At 36.1% G+C, this 15,060-nt stretch overlaps 3 protein-coding genes across 3 annotated transcripts; 2 read left to right on the top strand and 1 right to left on the bottom strand.

The window, feature by feature from the left end:
• The first annotated feature begins 430 nt into the window (after positions 1 to 430).
• Positions 431 to 2,461, top strand: LOC106309537 (E3 ubiquitin-protein ligase BAH1-like). The gene is made up of 6 exons (XM_013746584.1): positions 431 to 837; positions 903 to 1,150; positions 1,285 to 1,542; positions 1,767 to 1,904; positions 2,001 to 2,059; positions 2,148 to 2,461. Exons 1-6 carry the CDS (start codon positions 654 to 656, stop codon positions 2,251 to 2,253), a joined length of 993 nt encoding a protein of 330 aa, XP_013602038.1. The 5' UTR covers positions 431 to 653; the 3' UTR covers positions 2,254 to 2,461.
• A 2,310-nt stretch (positions 2,462 to 4,771) lies between these two features.
• Positions 4,772 to 5,511, top strand: LOC106309426 (E3 ubiquitin-protein ligase BAH1-like). The gene is made up of 4 exons (XM_013746453.1): positions 4,772 to 4,924; positions 5,013 to 5,152; positions 5,200 to 5,257; positions 5,332 to 5,511. Exons 1-4 carry the CDS (start codon positions 4,772 to 4,774, stop codon positions 5,509 to 5,511), a joined length of 531 nt encoding a protein of 176 aa, XP_013601907.1.
• A 5,193-nt stretch (positions 5,512 to 10,704) lies between these two features.
• Positions 10,705 to 11,493, bottom strand: LOC106309425. Its single transcript, XM_013746451.1, has one exon. The coding sequence runs from the start codon at positions 11,491 to 11,493 to the stop codon at positions 10,705 to 10,707; it is 789 nt and encodes a 262-aa protein (XP_013601905.1).
• Positions 11,494 to 15,060: the final 3,567 nt, after the last annotated feature.

Below are 15,060 nucleotides of genomic sequence, written 5' to 3'. Positions count from 1 at the left end.
ACATTATGACTAACAACCGCAACCAGACATTCACACCCACGCGGCATTAAGAAAATGATGTTGTATTGAATGTGGTCATCACTACGTACTTCTTTAATTTATCGTAACAAATCCATCAATACATTAATGTTTAGTAAAATGAAATTGAAATAAACCAATAGTCAATCTCTTTGTTAAATACAATAATCTCCGTTACGCCCTTCAATATATTCACAAATAACACCTTTTAACGAGAGATATCTTCCCCAACAACAGTTGACAAAAAAAAAAAATCTTCCCCAACAAAAAAAAACATTTGACTTTTGCTTTCTCTTTAGATTTATAACAAAAGTTGTTTTCAGCCGACCCCACCAGCTTCTTTCTTCTTCTTGCTTCCTCTGTTTATAAATACGTCTCTGTTTATTTTTCTCTCTCTCATAATAAAGCCAACACGAGACGTAAGAGAGAGATAAAGAGAGAAAGAGAAAGAGAGAAGAAGGGGGAAGGACAAAACTCATCAGGGTTGTAGTAATTATTGATCAGATCCTGTTTGTTCAGGTCTGAGTTTGTTGATGGTCATCTAAATTTTATAACCTTTCTTGTGTGTGTGTGTGTGTGTGTGTGTGTTTGTTGATTATATTTTTCACGCATATCCTTTTGAGAGATTGTGAAAAATGAAGTTCTGTAAGAAGTATGAGGAGTACATGCAAAAACAGAAGGAGAAGAAGAATCCACCTGGTGTTGGCTTCAAGAAACTCAAGAAGATTCTCAAGAGATGCAGAAGAAGAGATCATCTTCCTGCTCGTATTGCTTCAATCAGTCAACAACATGGCAACAACTGTCCTCGCGAATGCACAGGTGCCTGTTTCTGACATCATTCTCATGAAATTTTCAGTTTGTGATGTTTTAACTCTTTTATGCAGTTTGTGATGGAACTTTTTTCCCGGAGCTTCAGAAGGAGATGGAGGATGTTGTAGGATGGTTTAACGAGAATGCTCGGAAGCTTCTTGAGTTACATTTAGCTTCTAGTTTCAAAAAATGTCTTACTTGGTTCAGAGGCAATCATTCAAAAACGAGCCATCTTGGTTTGATCCAAGAAGGCAGAGACTTGGTTAACTACGCCCTCATCAACGCCGTCGCCATTCGAAAAATCCTCAAAAAATACGACAAGGTTAATTACCTATGAAAATTTCCTTAAACACTTCTTTATTTTGTTCCCTCTTATATTCATATTACATCTTAATGTAAAAAAAACGCTTCTTCTTATATTCAATATGTATAATATTTGTATCTTTTGCCGTGCAGATTCATGAGTCTAGCCAAGGACAAGCGTTTAAGACACAAGTCCAGAAAATGAGAATAGAGATCCTCCAATCACCATGGCTATGCGAGCTTATGGCGTTTCACATAAATCTAAAAGAATCTCAGAAGGAGTCTGGAGCTGTTTTGGCATCACTCTTTGGTGGTTGCTCTTTTATCTTTGATGATGGGAAGCCTTTTCTTTCCTGCGAGCTCTCTGATTCTGTTAAAGTTGACATTGACTTGACTTGTTCAATATGCTTGGTAAGCAAACTTAAGATGACTTCAAAGAATCTCAATGTCAAAAATAAACTATTAGTTGACATCTGAAAATAATAGAAGATAGTATCAGCCTATAATGATAAAGTCTTAGGGTTGTAGTGTCAAAGTGCTGTTCCACTCTTCTCAAGACTAAGTCTTCTTTAGTATCTGGTTTGAAAGAATCTTTGTCCAAAAATGAATATTTTTAAATTTAAATGTTATGACAGGACACGGTGTTTGATCCGATATCATTAACCTGCGGACACATATATTGCTACATGTGTGCTTGTTCAGCTGCATCAGTAAACGTAGTTGATGGCTTGAAAGCCGCAGACCCATCTGAAAAATGCCCGCTTTGCCGTGAGGTTAGTTAGACACATTTATTCACCAACTTTATTGATATATACTAATCTTCTTGCATGTTTCATGGTCTTAATGAATTTCTCTCATTTTGATGTCAGGTTTGTGTTTATAAAGGTGCTGTTCACTTGGACGAGCTTAGTATCTTACTTAAGCGAAGGTAAATGAACATACAACAAATATCCGTATTATATAGTCTTTATAAACGTGACTTTTAAGCTGAGATTATAAACATGTAATGCATGCAGCTGCCGAGAGTATTGGGAAGAAAGGCGTAAAACAGAGAGAGCAGAAAGGTTACAGCAAGCCAAGGAGTATTGGGATTATCAATGTCGAAGCTTCACTGGGATATAACAAGTTGATTTTTTTGTGGCATCTCAAGTTAGACATCAATACTTGAAGATTTTTGGTTTTGATTGATTGTAATCTAATAAACAAAAACTCAAAATCTCACGATTGTGATTTGGTTTCTTCTGTGAGTGTGTGTTTTGGCTTATATATAGTGACCATTTGTTTGTGAAAGACTGAAAACTCTTAAGCATTCTATGTTATTTTTTATTAAGTTTGCATCTGTTAACAACTCTCAAGAGAAGGATTCATTATAAATTTTTTTTATAAAGATATTGCTGTAGCGGTGTTACAAAAATGAGGAGAAGAGTAATTAGCAAGGAACTAGAGCATGGTTCTTATCCTTGTACGTGTGATATCTTGTGCATAGCTTCTGTAGTGTTGCAACCGAACGCTGCATTCGAGTTTAGCTTTCTGTCTCGGTACATGGACTGGTTCAAACGTGGCCAAGTAGTTAAATCTGGTAGTAGATCATTAGAGAAGTAACTACCCCCACTAAAGTGTAATCCTTATAACAAGCCCATTTAAGGCCTGGTTTAGTCTCTCAAATAGTTTTTACTTTTTACCTTGATAAAGTAAATCATTACGCATTAAGGAAAATATGGACTGTTGAAACGGTAAGGTAATTATTTTCCCGTTGTGATCCAATTAATTCTTCTTTTCTTATTGGACAAAAGGAAATGTAGTTGTCACAAGTCACACAATGTGACTGCATGATTGATTTTGTTACCCAGTGAGAAAAATACGACCGTTACACAGTAGGAAAACTTATTACCGCTGCATTAATAATTACACGGCCCAATGTTGCGTACTGTTGTCCTCATTTAAAATCGCCTAGAAACGGTGCTTTATAGAATTAAAACTGGTTTAACACACCAACCCAGTGATAAAGCTCATGGTTTAACCTCAAACTTTCTTTCTCTCTCTCTACCTTTCTCTTCCTCTATTTTACTCCAGTTTCTGTAACAACAAGATGAGCTCAACCATCACCCAGCTGACTCTCTGGTGCGACTGCCTCACACTGCTTCTTCTCGCTCGAACCAATCTTTGCTTCATTTCGATTCGATATGAGGAGTGAATACTGGAAAATCATACAGAGATCAGTCAAATTCGTAGTGAGTTATTTCCTTTTTTTTATTTGGTGTTTATATGAAATGTTACATGTTTACTTACACGAAGCTTTGATGATTGTTGAAATTAGGTTGCTTGCGATGGTAGTAGGAACAGAGCAAGTAAAAGCACTAAGGAGGAAGAAGCTTCAAGGTGAAGATTGTGATCCATCTTATATATGTTCTTCTCGCTTGTCTCCGAGTCCCTCCCTGGTGACAGTGGTGAGTCCCTCTTATATCTGTTCTCTTTATAATAATTGTTGTTTATTCTCGAGCAAAGCGATCATAGTCACTAAACTCTCTTCCCTTCATCTCATAGAGCCTATCGATATGAAGAAACTATCTCATTATCGATATGAAAAAACTATCTCATTTCGTGTCCAAGAACAACAACCGATTCAGTCACCCGGCGAAGAAAGCGACGCGATTACGACTAAGAATCGCCTGAGAAGAGGATGAGCTTCTTCGAGATATCTCTTCTTCATCGACAAGTCCTGGCCCAAGAACATATGAGCTTTGGAACAAGGCCTCTCAGGTATTCTTTTTTGAAAACCCATTTTTTCAATTTTTTTTTTGATTTTATAGCTAAGTTCCAAATATTTTTCACAAATAAATATATTACCATACAAAATATTTTTAGATTTAAAATTTAAATTTAATTATTTTCACAAATAAAAATATAAACCATACAAAATGTTTTAAATTTACAAATTTTGAATTTTACTAAACTTGTTATTATTAAACTAAATAATATATTTTCATTTTGGAAAAATACAGTTTGCAAAAACTTCAACAAACCAAACTATTTGCATCCGGTCCGTATGGCCTTCCATATAGTTCGTTAGCGGTGTGGATGTTTAACATGTTTTTTTCGTATTGTGAATGAATTTTAATATGTTGAAAACAAACCAAGCGGAAGCATCCAGTCCTTATTGATCTTCCTTATGGTCCGTTAGCGGTGTAGATGTTTAACAAACATCAGCATCCAGTCCTTTATATAAGGTCTTCCGTATGGTCAGTTGGCTGTAGATGTTTAACATGTTTTCTTCGTATTGTGAATGGATTTCAATATGTAAAAAACAAACCAAGTGTTTGCACCTCGACTTTTCTAAAATGAAAATATATTGTTTAGTTAATGATAATAATTTTAATAAAATCTAAAATTTGTGTAAGCTTAAAACATTTTGTATTGTTTATATTTTTATTTGGGAAATTAATTAAAATTTAATTTTAAATCTAAAAATATTTTGTATGGTAATTACTTATTTGCGAAAATATATAGAATTTAGCTTTAAAATCCAAAAAATACATTGAATTAAACAATCAAAGAGATAACCTTTTGATAACCTTTTCTTGTGTGTGTGCGTGTTTTGTTGATTTGATTTCACTCATAACCGGCTGGGAGATTGTGAAAAATGAAGTATGAGGAGTACATGCAAGAACAGAAGGAGAAGAAGAATCTACCTGGTGTTTGCTTCAAGAAACCCAAGAAGATTCTGAAGAAAAGAGATCATGTTCCTTCTCAGATTGCTTTAAACGAAGCAACAACTGTCCTCGTGAATGCAAAGGTTGCTGTTCCACACTGTTCCCCTGTTAGGTCCCTTTCTTCTTCTTCTTCTGGTTTCGAGAATGTTTTAATCTTTTTTTGGCGTGCAGTTTGTAATGGAACCTTTTTCCCGGAGCTTAGGATGGTTTAACGAGAATGCTCAGAAGCTTCTTGAGTTACATTTAGCTTCTAGTTTCAAAGTGTCTTATTTGGTTCGAAGGCAATACTCGCAAAACGAGCCATCATCTTGGTTTGATCCAAGAAGGCCAAGACTTGGTTAACTACGCACTTCAAAAGGCTATGGGTTCGAGCTGATCTTGCTCGAAATGGTATCTTCGACTATGAAAAACTTAAGGTAAAACGAAAACCACAAACCAATAAAAATGTTAAGTTCCAAGACTCTGATGTATGTGGTTAACGTATTGTCAGAAAACTTGGAACATGAGGATGGTGGATCAGTCTGAAAAGTGCAAAGAGAGTGTGATGGAGAGTAAGAAAGAAGAAGAAGCGATTGAATTGAAAGTGAAGAAAGCGCGGTTTTGTTTCTGCAAGAAACAGAGAAAGGATTGTGGCCGGAAGATTACAGTCTCTCCGACCACGCTTGTCTGACAGTACAATTGTAACGACCAGGTTTTAGGAAAACCGGTGTGATTTAATTTTAGTTATAATTTTCCTAACCTTTCTCGATTTTGACCAATATTCGGCAACTATGGCTTTGATCGGTGACATACCATTGATTAAGTTTGAATATGGGTATAACTCAAAAATGTTACCATTCATGAGTTGCTTTTTATTTTTTGAGTTAGTGTTTGAGTTATAATGTATTGTATATGAGTTACAATTTTTAGTTAATCCTTTGAAAAAATTGATAACTCAAGTTTTAACTCAACATCAAACAAAATGCCATGTATTAGAAGTTGAATTAGTTTTTTTTTGGTTTTATGTCAGTTATCATACGGTTACTTTTTGAGCTTTGACAATTTTTTTAAAAAATGCATTCATATTTGTCTCACGTGAATATTTATTTTATATAGATTATTCCTACAATTTAATTGCTAAATCTATTTGGTAACTAAAGGTTTTTACATACATTAAATTATATGTAAATATCCCCTAAACTATATTTGCGAAATGATTTTGCCACATGTCCTCTTTACAATCAATTTCACAAAATAAATATGACAAAACTGAAATTGATGACATGGCTTCCGGAAAAATATGACATTGATAATTTCATTTAATGTTGATTTATATTTTTGACAAACTTATTAAAATATGGTAATAATTCATATATTACATTTAATATTGATATTTCTTTTTGGTAAATTTTTTTTAAATATGGTAATAGTTCATACATCATCTATAAAATAAATATATTCATATATAACATTTCAAATTTGAAAATATTATTATTTTTGTATAATTATACAATTTGTATTACTAAAGCTTTCAAAAATTTCTACAATTTTGTAAAAATTTAAATATCTAATCGTAAGATCATTAGTTTTTTTATATACCTACAAATTTTATAAATATTGTTTAGACTAATTTTTTGATAATTATACAATGTTATATCATTTTTCTTAGTTTTATACAAATTGATTTAATATATATCAAATATATATTAAATATTAGTAAGAAAATAGTAAAATTTATAATATTTAATGAAATTTATTTTTAAATATAAGTTAGATTTAAAAGATTTCTTACTACACATGGTGCAGGAAAACACCTAGTATATGTACATTTTGGTAGAATATTTACATAATTATATTACTGTATTTCCTTAATTTTAGTTTAATTAAATTTAATTAGTTTAATATATTTTAAATTTAATCAATTTTATAACAAATTTCATTATTATTGTTAATTTTTTTGTCAACATGTTAAGTTATTATTGTTAAATGTTATTATTATTGATATTCACATTCTATATATATACACTGCAACTTATACATCAAAAATGTTACCAGTCAATAATTACAAATTTTTTGTGACTCTTATTTTTACTGCAAATTCACTACATAAATCTACGGTTTCTACCGCATAATTTCTACTGCGAGTTACATCAAGTTATAACTTTTATTGTAAATCAACTCTAAATCAAGTTAGGAGCCTATATATTGTGTAAATATCTCCTCCTACCTAAAACCTAAAGACGTGTGCCGCCAATGGGGATGTTATGCTCAGCAAACCCATACCCTTGTCCATCTCATCATCATCAGCCACCTCTTTTCATCTCCTCGGAGCTATCGTTTTTCACCGGAGAAGCCGTTTTAGTTGTGATCTTTACCATTGTGGGACGTGGCCTAAACGAGATGAGAAAGTGAAACCGGAGTCATTGTAAGTGAAAGTGTTTCTCTGCCCTTCCTTCACTGCTTTACATTCGATTATATACACAAGTTTGCTGCACAATATCAGGGATATTCCCACAAATATAGGTAAGCTATCGTAACCAAATAATAGAATATTATTGGTATCTATCACCCTCCCTCAGTCGAAGCATGGATATCCGAAATGCCGAGACTGGACCTGAATGCGTTGAATAAAGACGTTAGAAGTCCTTTCGTAAAGATGTCAGCGTATATAGAGGATGACGGAATGTGTAGGACTCGAACCTCTCCCATTTGTACTTTTTCTCGGACGAAGTGGATATCAATCTCCACATGTTTTGTGCGTTGATGTTGTACGGGATTAGATGAAAGGTAGACGGCACTGATGTTATCACAGTAGACCAATGTTGCTTGAGTCAGTGGACAGTGCATCTCCAATAAAAGATTGCGTATCCAGCAAGCTTCAGCAACAGCATTGGCGACTCCCTTGTACTCTGCTTCCGCGCTTGTTCTGGAGACCGTAGGCTGGTGCTTAGCGGACCAAGATATAAGATTGTCGCCGAGGAAGAGACAGAATCCGGACGTGGATCGTTGTGTTGTTGGACAACCTGCCCAATCAGCGTCTGTGTATGCAGTTAGCTTCAGTGGTTGATCACACAGTAGTTGGAGACCTTTTGATTTTGTTCCTTGTAGATAGCGAAGGATGCGACGTAGTGCTTGCATATGAAGATCTCTCGGATCATGCATGAAGAGGCAGATTTGTTGGACAGCATAGGCTATATCTGGCCTAGTGAATGTAAGATATTGCAACGCTCCTGCCAAGCTCCTGTATTCGGTGGGGTTCTTCAAAGGTGTGCCGATCTTATCACCTAGCTTGGACTTGAGATCGACTGGAGTGGCGACGGGTTTGCATTCTTGCATTCCAGCACGTTGGATGATGTCTTCAGCATATTTTGTTTGATTAAGGAAGAGCCCTTTATCATTGAAAATAGCTGAGATGCCGAGGAAAGAGTTGATGAGGCCACAGTCTGACATTGGGAACTCTGTTTTCATTGCTTCTATGACTTTCTCACGTAGTGTAGGTGATGACGAGATGATGATTATGTCATCTACGTAGAGCAAGATGTAAGCCAAGTCTTTGTCTTTCCTGTACACAAACAAACTTGCATCGCTTTTGCTTTGCTTAAAACCTTGTTTAGTAATAAATTCCACAAATCTTGCATTCCAAGCTCTAGGAGCTTGTTTCAAGCCATATAAGGCTCTTTTTAATTTGCAAACATAATCAGGTTTGTCCTTGTCCACAAACCCTGGAGGTTGAAACATATAAACATCCTCATCAAGGTTTCCGTGTAGAAAAGCATTATGCACGTCAAGCTGATTAATCTGCCAATGGTTGGCTAAAGCAACATGAAGAACACTTCGGATTGTAGCTGGTTTGACAACAAGGCTGAAAGTTTCTGAAAAATCCACACCCTCTTCTTGTGATTTTCCATTAGCGACGAGCCTGGATTTGTGCCTTTTAAACACGCCATTAGCATCATATTTATGCTTGTGTAGCCAAAGAGAGCGCACGATATTAGTGTTTTTCTGACGAGGAACAGGATCAAAAGTCTGACTTTTCATAATGGCATTGTACTCGTCTGTCATTGATGCGTCCCAAAAGGGATCAAGTCTTGCTTGAACATGACTTTTTGGGAGGGGAGAACAAGGTTGTGTCAGTAAAGACAATACTTGTTTTTGTTTTCGAATTCCACGTTTGGAGCGAGTGGTCATCGAATGCCTAGGATACTCAGCTGCTGAAGAAGCAGTTTGAGTTGGCGCTTGCACATCAGCAGGGACAACCACTGGAGGAGGAATATTCACAGTAGTGTTTTGTAAGATGTTTTTGAAGATAGGAGAAGGATCAGTTTGGTGCTCCAGAAACTTGTATGGGGAGCTTGTAGTTGACTTTGAATCTTTGTATGGGAAGGTGGATTCATCAAACGTAACGTGACGCGAGATGATGATCTTTTTAGTACTCAAGTCAAAGCAACGGTAACCTCGGTGAAGTTGAGGGTAACCAAGAAGTATACATTTAGAAGAGCGAGGAGAAAGCTTTTTAGTGGTTGAGTTGTTTTGGTTTGGGTAGCAAAGGCAGCCAAATACCCTTAGATGAGAGTAGGAGATAGGCTTTTTGAATAGAGTAGTGAAGGGTGTTTTATTGGCGATAGCTTTTGAGGAAAGAAGATTAAGAATATGAACATATGTGTGTAGCTTCTACCCAGAAGGAAGATGGTAGTTGCGCTTGAAAGAGAAGAGTACGTACTGCATTGTTGATTGTACGAATCATTCTTTCAGACCTCCCATTTTGTTGAGAGGTATATGGACAAGAGAAACGGAAAGTGGTTCTGTTTGAAGCAAAGAGATTATGAAACTGAGAGTTATCATACTCTGTTCCATTGTCACATTGGAGAGACTTGATCTGGGTTTTGAAGTGAGTCTCAGCATAGTTTGAGAACTGAAGGTATTTTGAATAGACCTCATCTTTCCTGCGGAGTGGGTATACCCATAGAAAGTGAGAGAACTGATCAAGAAACAAGACATAGTATTTTATGCCACTGAAACTTTGAACCGGAGAAGTCCATAAATTCGAGTGTACTATATCAAAAGGCGCAGTGACAGTAGAATCAGAGGTAAGGAAAGGTAACTTTATTTGTTTGCCTAACTGGCATGCATCACAAAGTTGAGAATGGTCTCGTTTATTACAAAGAAGAGTTTTAGAAGAAAGCAAATTATTAAGAGTTTGATCACCGAGATGAGCTAAGCGACGGTGCCAAACTGTAGAACTCAAAGTGAGAAAAGCAGAAGGAGTGAACGGCTCTTAATTTGGTGGAGAAGAAAACAATGGATACAAGTCACAAGTACTGTCACTGCGGAGAATCGTTCTGCGAGTTTGAAGATCCTTCACAGAGAAACCATGAGGATCAAATTCAATAGAACAAGAGTTATCTTTTGTAAATTTACAGACAGAGATCAAATTTTTGATAATGGATGGAGTGACCAAGACAGAGTTGAGTGATAAAGGTCGAAGTTGAGTAGGAAAAGAAAAAGAACCAGTGTTTTGAATTGGAATTTTACTCCCATTTGCAACAGTGACAGAGTTTCCGTTACTAGTGTTAAGTACAGACTTGAGAATACCTACATTGTTTGCCAGATGAGCAGTGGCACCAGAGTCCATGTACCATTGGCCGTCAGTGGGATCCATGAGTGTCATGGTGTTGAAGGCCGAAGCAAAGTCCATAGTTGGTTGGAGATCGTTTTTGTTGTTGTTTATTTGCTGAGCCCGAGCTTGCGTGATCTGTGGCTGGACGTTTGGTCGTGGACCAAGAAGGCCTGGTTGTTGGAACTGCTGCTGATAGCCCCACTGATTCAGCTGTTGAGGCCACATTGGATACGTGTTGGTCCAGAATGGAGCTCCCCATTGGTTGAACTATGGACATTGTTTATTGTAGTAACCGCGCCCTCCACCACGGTTTTGTGACTTTTTGGACCCGCGTCCTTTGTTGTGATACTGCTGAGGAGTGGTCTGAGCAGGACGTTTGTCATTAGTTGCGTCTGTTACAGCGAGAACCTTGTCATCTGACGAAGAGGCTTTGTTTGTAAAGTTCTTCTTTCCCTTGTTGAGTCTGTCTTCCTCCAGCAATAACATCGATCTTGCTTCTTCAAAGGTTGGGAAAGGCTGGCGATGAATGATGACATTGATTATGTTGTCATATTTGGCGTTAAGGCCATTCAACAGATATGTTACCAATGTTCTCTCTGTCACTGGAGCATCCACGTTCGTAAGTAAGTCAGATATCAACTTGAGATCCTGACAGTACGCTTGAATGGTTTGATCGCCAATGGTTCTGTTGCGGAGATCGTGATCTAGCTGGATAGCTCTCGCTTCCTTGTTGTTGCGGAAGAAATTCTCGATTCGCAACCAGACCTCCCTTGACGAGCCTCCTGTTTTGAAGATGCTGCGGAAGAAATCCTTCGTGACTGTGCCGTACAGCCAGAGCTTAACTACGCCGTCTTGTTTCTTCCACACCATGTCGTCGTCATTGGTTGGGAGAGTCGTTCTGTCTAGATGTCCAGCAACATCAAAACTCTGACAGTGAGTCAATAAGAGCTCTCTCCATGCATCGTAGTTATGGTCGTCGGCATCTAAAATGATCAGAATGTTTTGTTTGATGTTTGTCACACTATACACACGTTCGATTTGTTGTGGAGCGGCCATTGATGAAGAGAGGAAGAGAAATAAAATATCGGAGAAGAAGATGAGAGAAAGAGATCGAGAAAAAGAATAAGATTTAGAGAAGTAAGTGGTTCGGGATCATGAACCCTCTGATACCATGTAAGTGAAAGTGTTTCTCTGCCCTTCCTTCACTGCTTTACATTCGATTATATACACAAGTTTGCTACACAATATCAGAGATATTCCCACAAATATAGGTAAGCTATTGTAACCAAATAATAGAATATTATTGGTATCTATCAGTCATCGCATTCCGTCATGACCAGCCACCGTCCGTGCCCCATGAACAATCCAGCACCCGAGAGCCACCGTCGTCGGAGTGTAAGATCCATTATCGTGATCCCAAGCGGTGTTAGTTAAGTGGTCATTTATGTGTTTCTTGTGTTCAGAACCGGTCCTGGGCAAAGCCGGATGAAAAATTCGCCTAGGGCCCTAATTTTTTTGAAAAAAATTACATATACATAGGCCCCCAAATTTTTTTAAAAAGGCCCCCAAATTTTTTTAACTTTTTTTTTCGATGAAATCTTTACAAAAATCGCCTAAGGCTTCCAAAATCTCAAGGCCGGCCCTGCTTGTGTTGAAGTAACCTTTGTAACACCAACTCTTATCGTGCGGTTGCATGTATTTGCATGTGTGTATTTAATCACCAACCAACTTACTCTTGGGAGTTACTTCACCACGTGCAAAGGAGGTGTAAGAAGAGTCATGGAACACGTTTCATCCAAGACCATCAATAACATGAAGTAATATTGTCAAGTCGTGAAACTCTATCCGAGCTTTATTGGACGAAGTGTATCTGTTTTCCAGGTGATGGTCTTTTCTCGAATTTCTCTTATACGGTTTAGGACCTCGAATAAGTATAATTTATTTCTAATGTGTTCCGTCTGTGTGGAATTGAATCTGTCATTGCTTGTTTAGTTTTTAGGTTCTTTGCTTAAACCGGAACTAGGGTGTTAGAGGATTCAACAATGATTGTTTCATTTAAAATTGGTGAATAAAAATAGTTGTTTTATTAAGAGTTATGTGATTGTTTGAGACGGATACAGAGACAGACCTCTGTATGCCGGATTGTATAAAGGTTACAGTCAGCTATAGTCGACCGGTTGAGGCGTAACCCAGAGGTGTCGATAAATCGTCTACGGGCGTGTGTTACCGAGCACATATTCGGTGTGTGTATGAACCGAGCACGTATTCGGTGGTGTTTTGGGCCTGTTAGTGGGCAGCGAGTGTGCACCTTGCTAGGACTATTGTTTGATCTCTGGGTACTTTAGGTACCGTATTTGCAACGTGTTAGGATTAAATTATATTTATTCGGAGTGCTCCGTCCGGGTCCATGGACTTCGGGTTTAGCATCCCATACCTCGTTGAGTGACTCCCATGTTACTCACCCCTCTCTCTCTTCCCCATTTCAGGTGAGACTAACGAGTATATGATATTTTGGACGGATTGGTGCTACTGGACTTTTTATTCGAATTTTTATTTGGGCTTACGGTGAGTGGAGTTGTGTATATAAGTTATTGTGTTATGAGATATTGTTAGTGGTATGTTGTTTTCCATATAGGAGGTGACAGGTGTCAAAATTTGGTATCAGAACGGAGTTCCCTCCCGGCCCCGACCCGGAATGGCGATTAGGGGATTTGGTTTTCAAAGTTTTCGAATATATATATATATATATATATATATATATATATATATAAATATATATGTAATACAAAAAGTTATCTGGAAAATTCTTTTAGCACCATTCCGTCTAATAATTATTAACTCAATTGTCTTTTTTTATGACGATGAGTAAAATCATCGCCATTCGTCTTTCGGCTATCAGAGGTCTACTGGATGTTTAGCAGATGTGTGATGTCATAGTTTGTCAGATTGCAAAGAGGTTTATCGGTTTCTTTAGTCATTATTCCAAAGTTGTTCAGGAGTGACTATGCGACGTTTTTGCCACCACCCAATTTCAAGCCATCGTTTAGCGGGTTTTGTCACATGAGTTTATGTGATGTGAGGTTTGAACCATTGATTGGTATGTGTTATTTTTTGTGTACGAGTATGTTGACTATTTTGGAGGTATGTTTAGTTTGTAAACTCGTGGGAATCGCTTTTCGATTGGGGGTGCGGCAGTTTGCATTATTTTGATATTGAAGTTACGCTTGGTTTTAAGATTCATTCCAACATTTTTCTGAAATGGAGAACCAGTATTTGGAGGAGACCGTGACTAACATCACTGGGTCCGACATCAAAGAAAATGATGACTATGACATATATAGATAAAGCGGTTTCCGATGGATCTGAGATCTCCAAAGTCTCACGAGCAATTGCCAACGATATTTGTGTTTGTAATTAAAAAAATAGTTTAGGATGTATAAATGTGTGGAGTGTTATGGTCTTTTTATTTTCTTCTGAATATGATAACTTCGAGATTTTCTTCAGAATATTATAAAAGATTTTGATCGCTTGTTAGATTATCAAAACTAGACTACATTTTACTTATTTAGAAGAGGTGTCTCACGGTTCAATTCAAATCAAGAACCGCCAACCATATTCAATAATATACTTCTTTTACATCAAAAACCTATTTTATTAAATCAAATATAATAATTAATTAAAAATAAATTTCTATGAAAATAACTAGTTCTCTTGTCTAAACAATCAGGCACCATCTTCATAATATTAATTACTAAGTAACCCTTAACAATACTTCTTAACGCAGGAAAACTTAAGGAGCCGTCGGCAGAGCCTGCATCTTCCAACTATAACTACCTTTGCTATCACAATTCAGAAATAGATTATCCTATAATAACGGATTGAAAAAAATTCATTTTTATAAAAAAAAAAACATTAGTCCTAAATAGGTTAATTTTGAGGTTCAGATGGATACACCATCTCATTTTGTCATCTTTTTATTGAAAAATGGTAGTGTGTTTATTTAGAGTATCCTGATAAATTAGTGAGATCATGTTATTTAAAAGCAATACAAAACTTACAAACGCCAGAGAGAGAAATTACAAACACTGTTTGACTGGTCTTTTTTAGTTTCTCCTTTGACTGGAAAACAAATAATTTTCATTGATAATTCTCTTTCTAGATGGATGCACAAGAGGAGACTCGGCATAAAGAGATGTCGGATGACCATATACATGGGAACAAATATGACCTTGATTGGTAGAGCATTAGGATTAGTATTATGCTCTACATTATCTAATCAATAATTGTTATAAAAACATTTAGAGAAGCATTTATCAAATGCTAATGCTCTCCAAATGTTCTCTGGAAAATGCTTTCATATAAAGCTTTTAGAAGAACATTTACATTTATAATTTATAAAATTAAGAAAAGTATATAATTAATTCATTTATTTTAGTTAATAATATCATAAAATTATTTTTATATCTAGAAAATAAAATTTTGATTTCTAAAATTAATTTACAATAAAATATATTTTGTTAAATAGTATTTCACATTTAAAATATAATTTAATTATATAATTTAATTTATTTTAAATGTGAAAAATATTTTCAAAAATAGATATTTTAATTATAAAATTTATTT

The sequence above is a fragment of the Brassica oleracea genome, chromosome C8 (assembly GCF_000695525.1).
Source record: "Brassica oleracea var. oleracea cultivar TO1000 chromosome C8, BOL, whole genome shotgun sequence".
In the NCBI taxonomy this organism is placed as follows: Eukaryota; Viridiplantae; Streptophyta; class Magnoliopsida; order Brassicales; family Brassicaceae; genus Brassica; species Brassica oleracea.
This window is presented reverse-complemented; position numbering and strand designations above follow the sequence as displayed.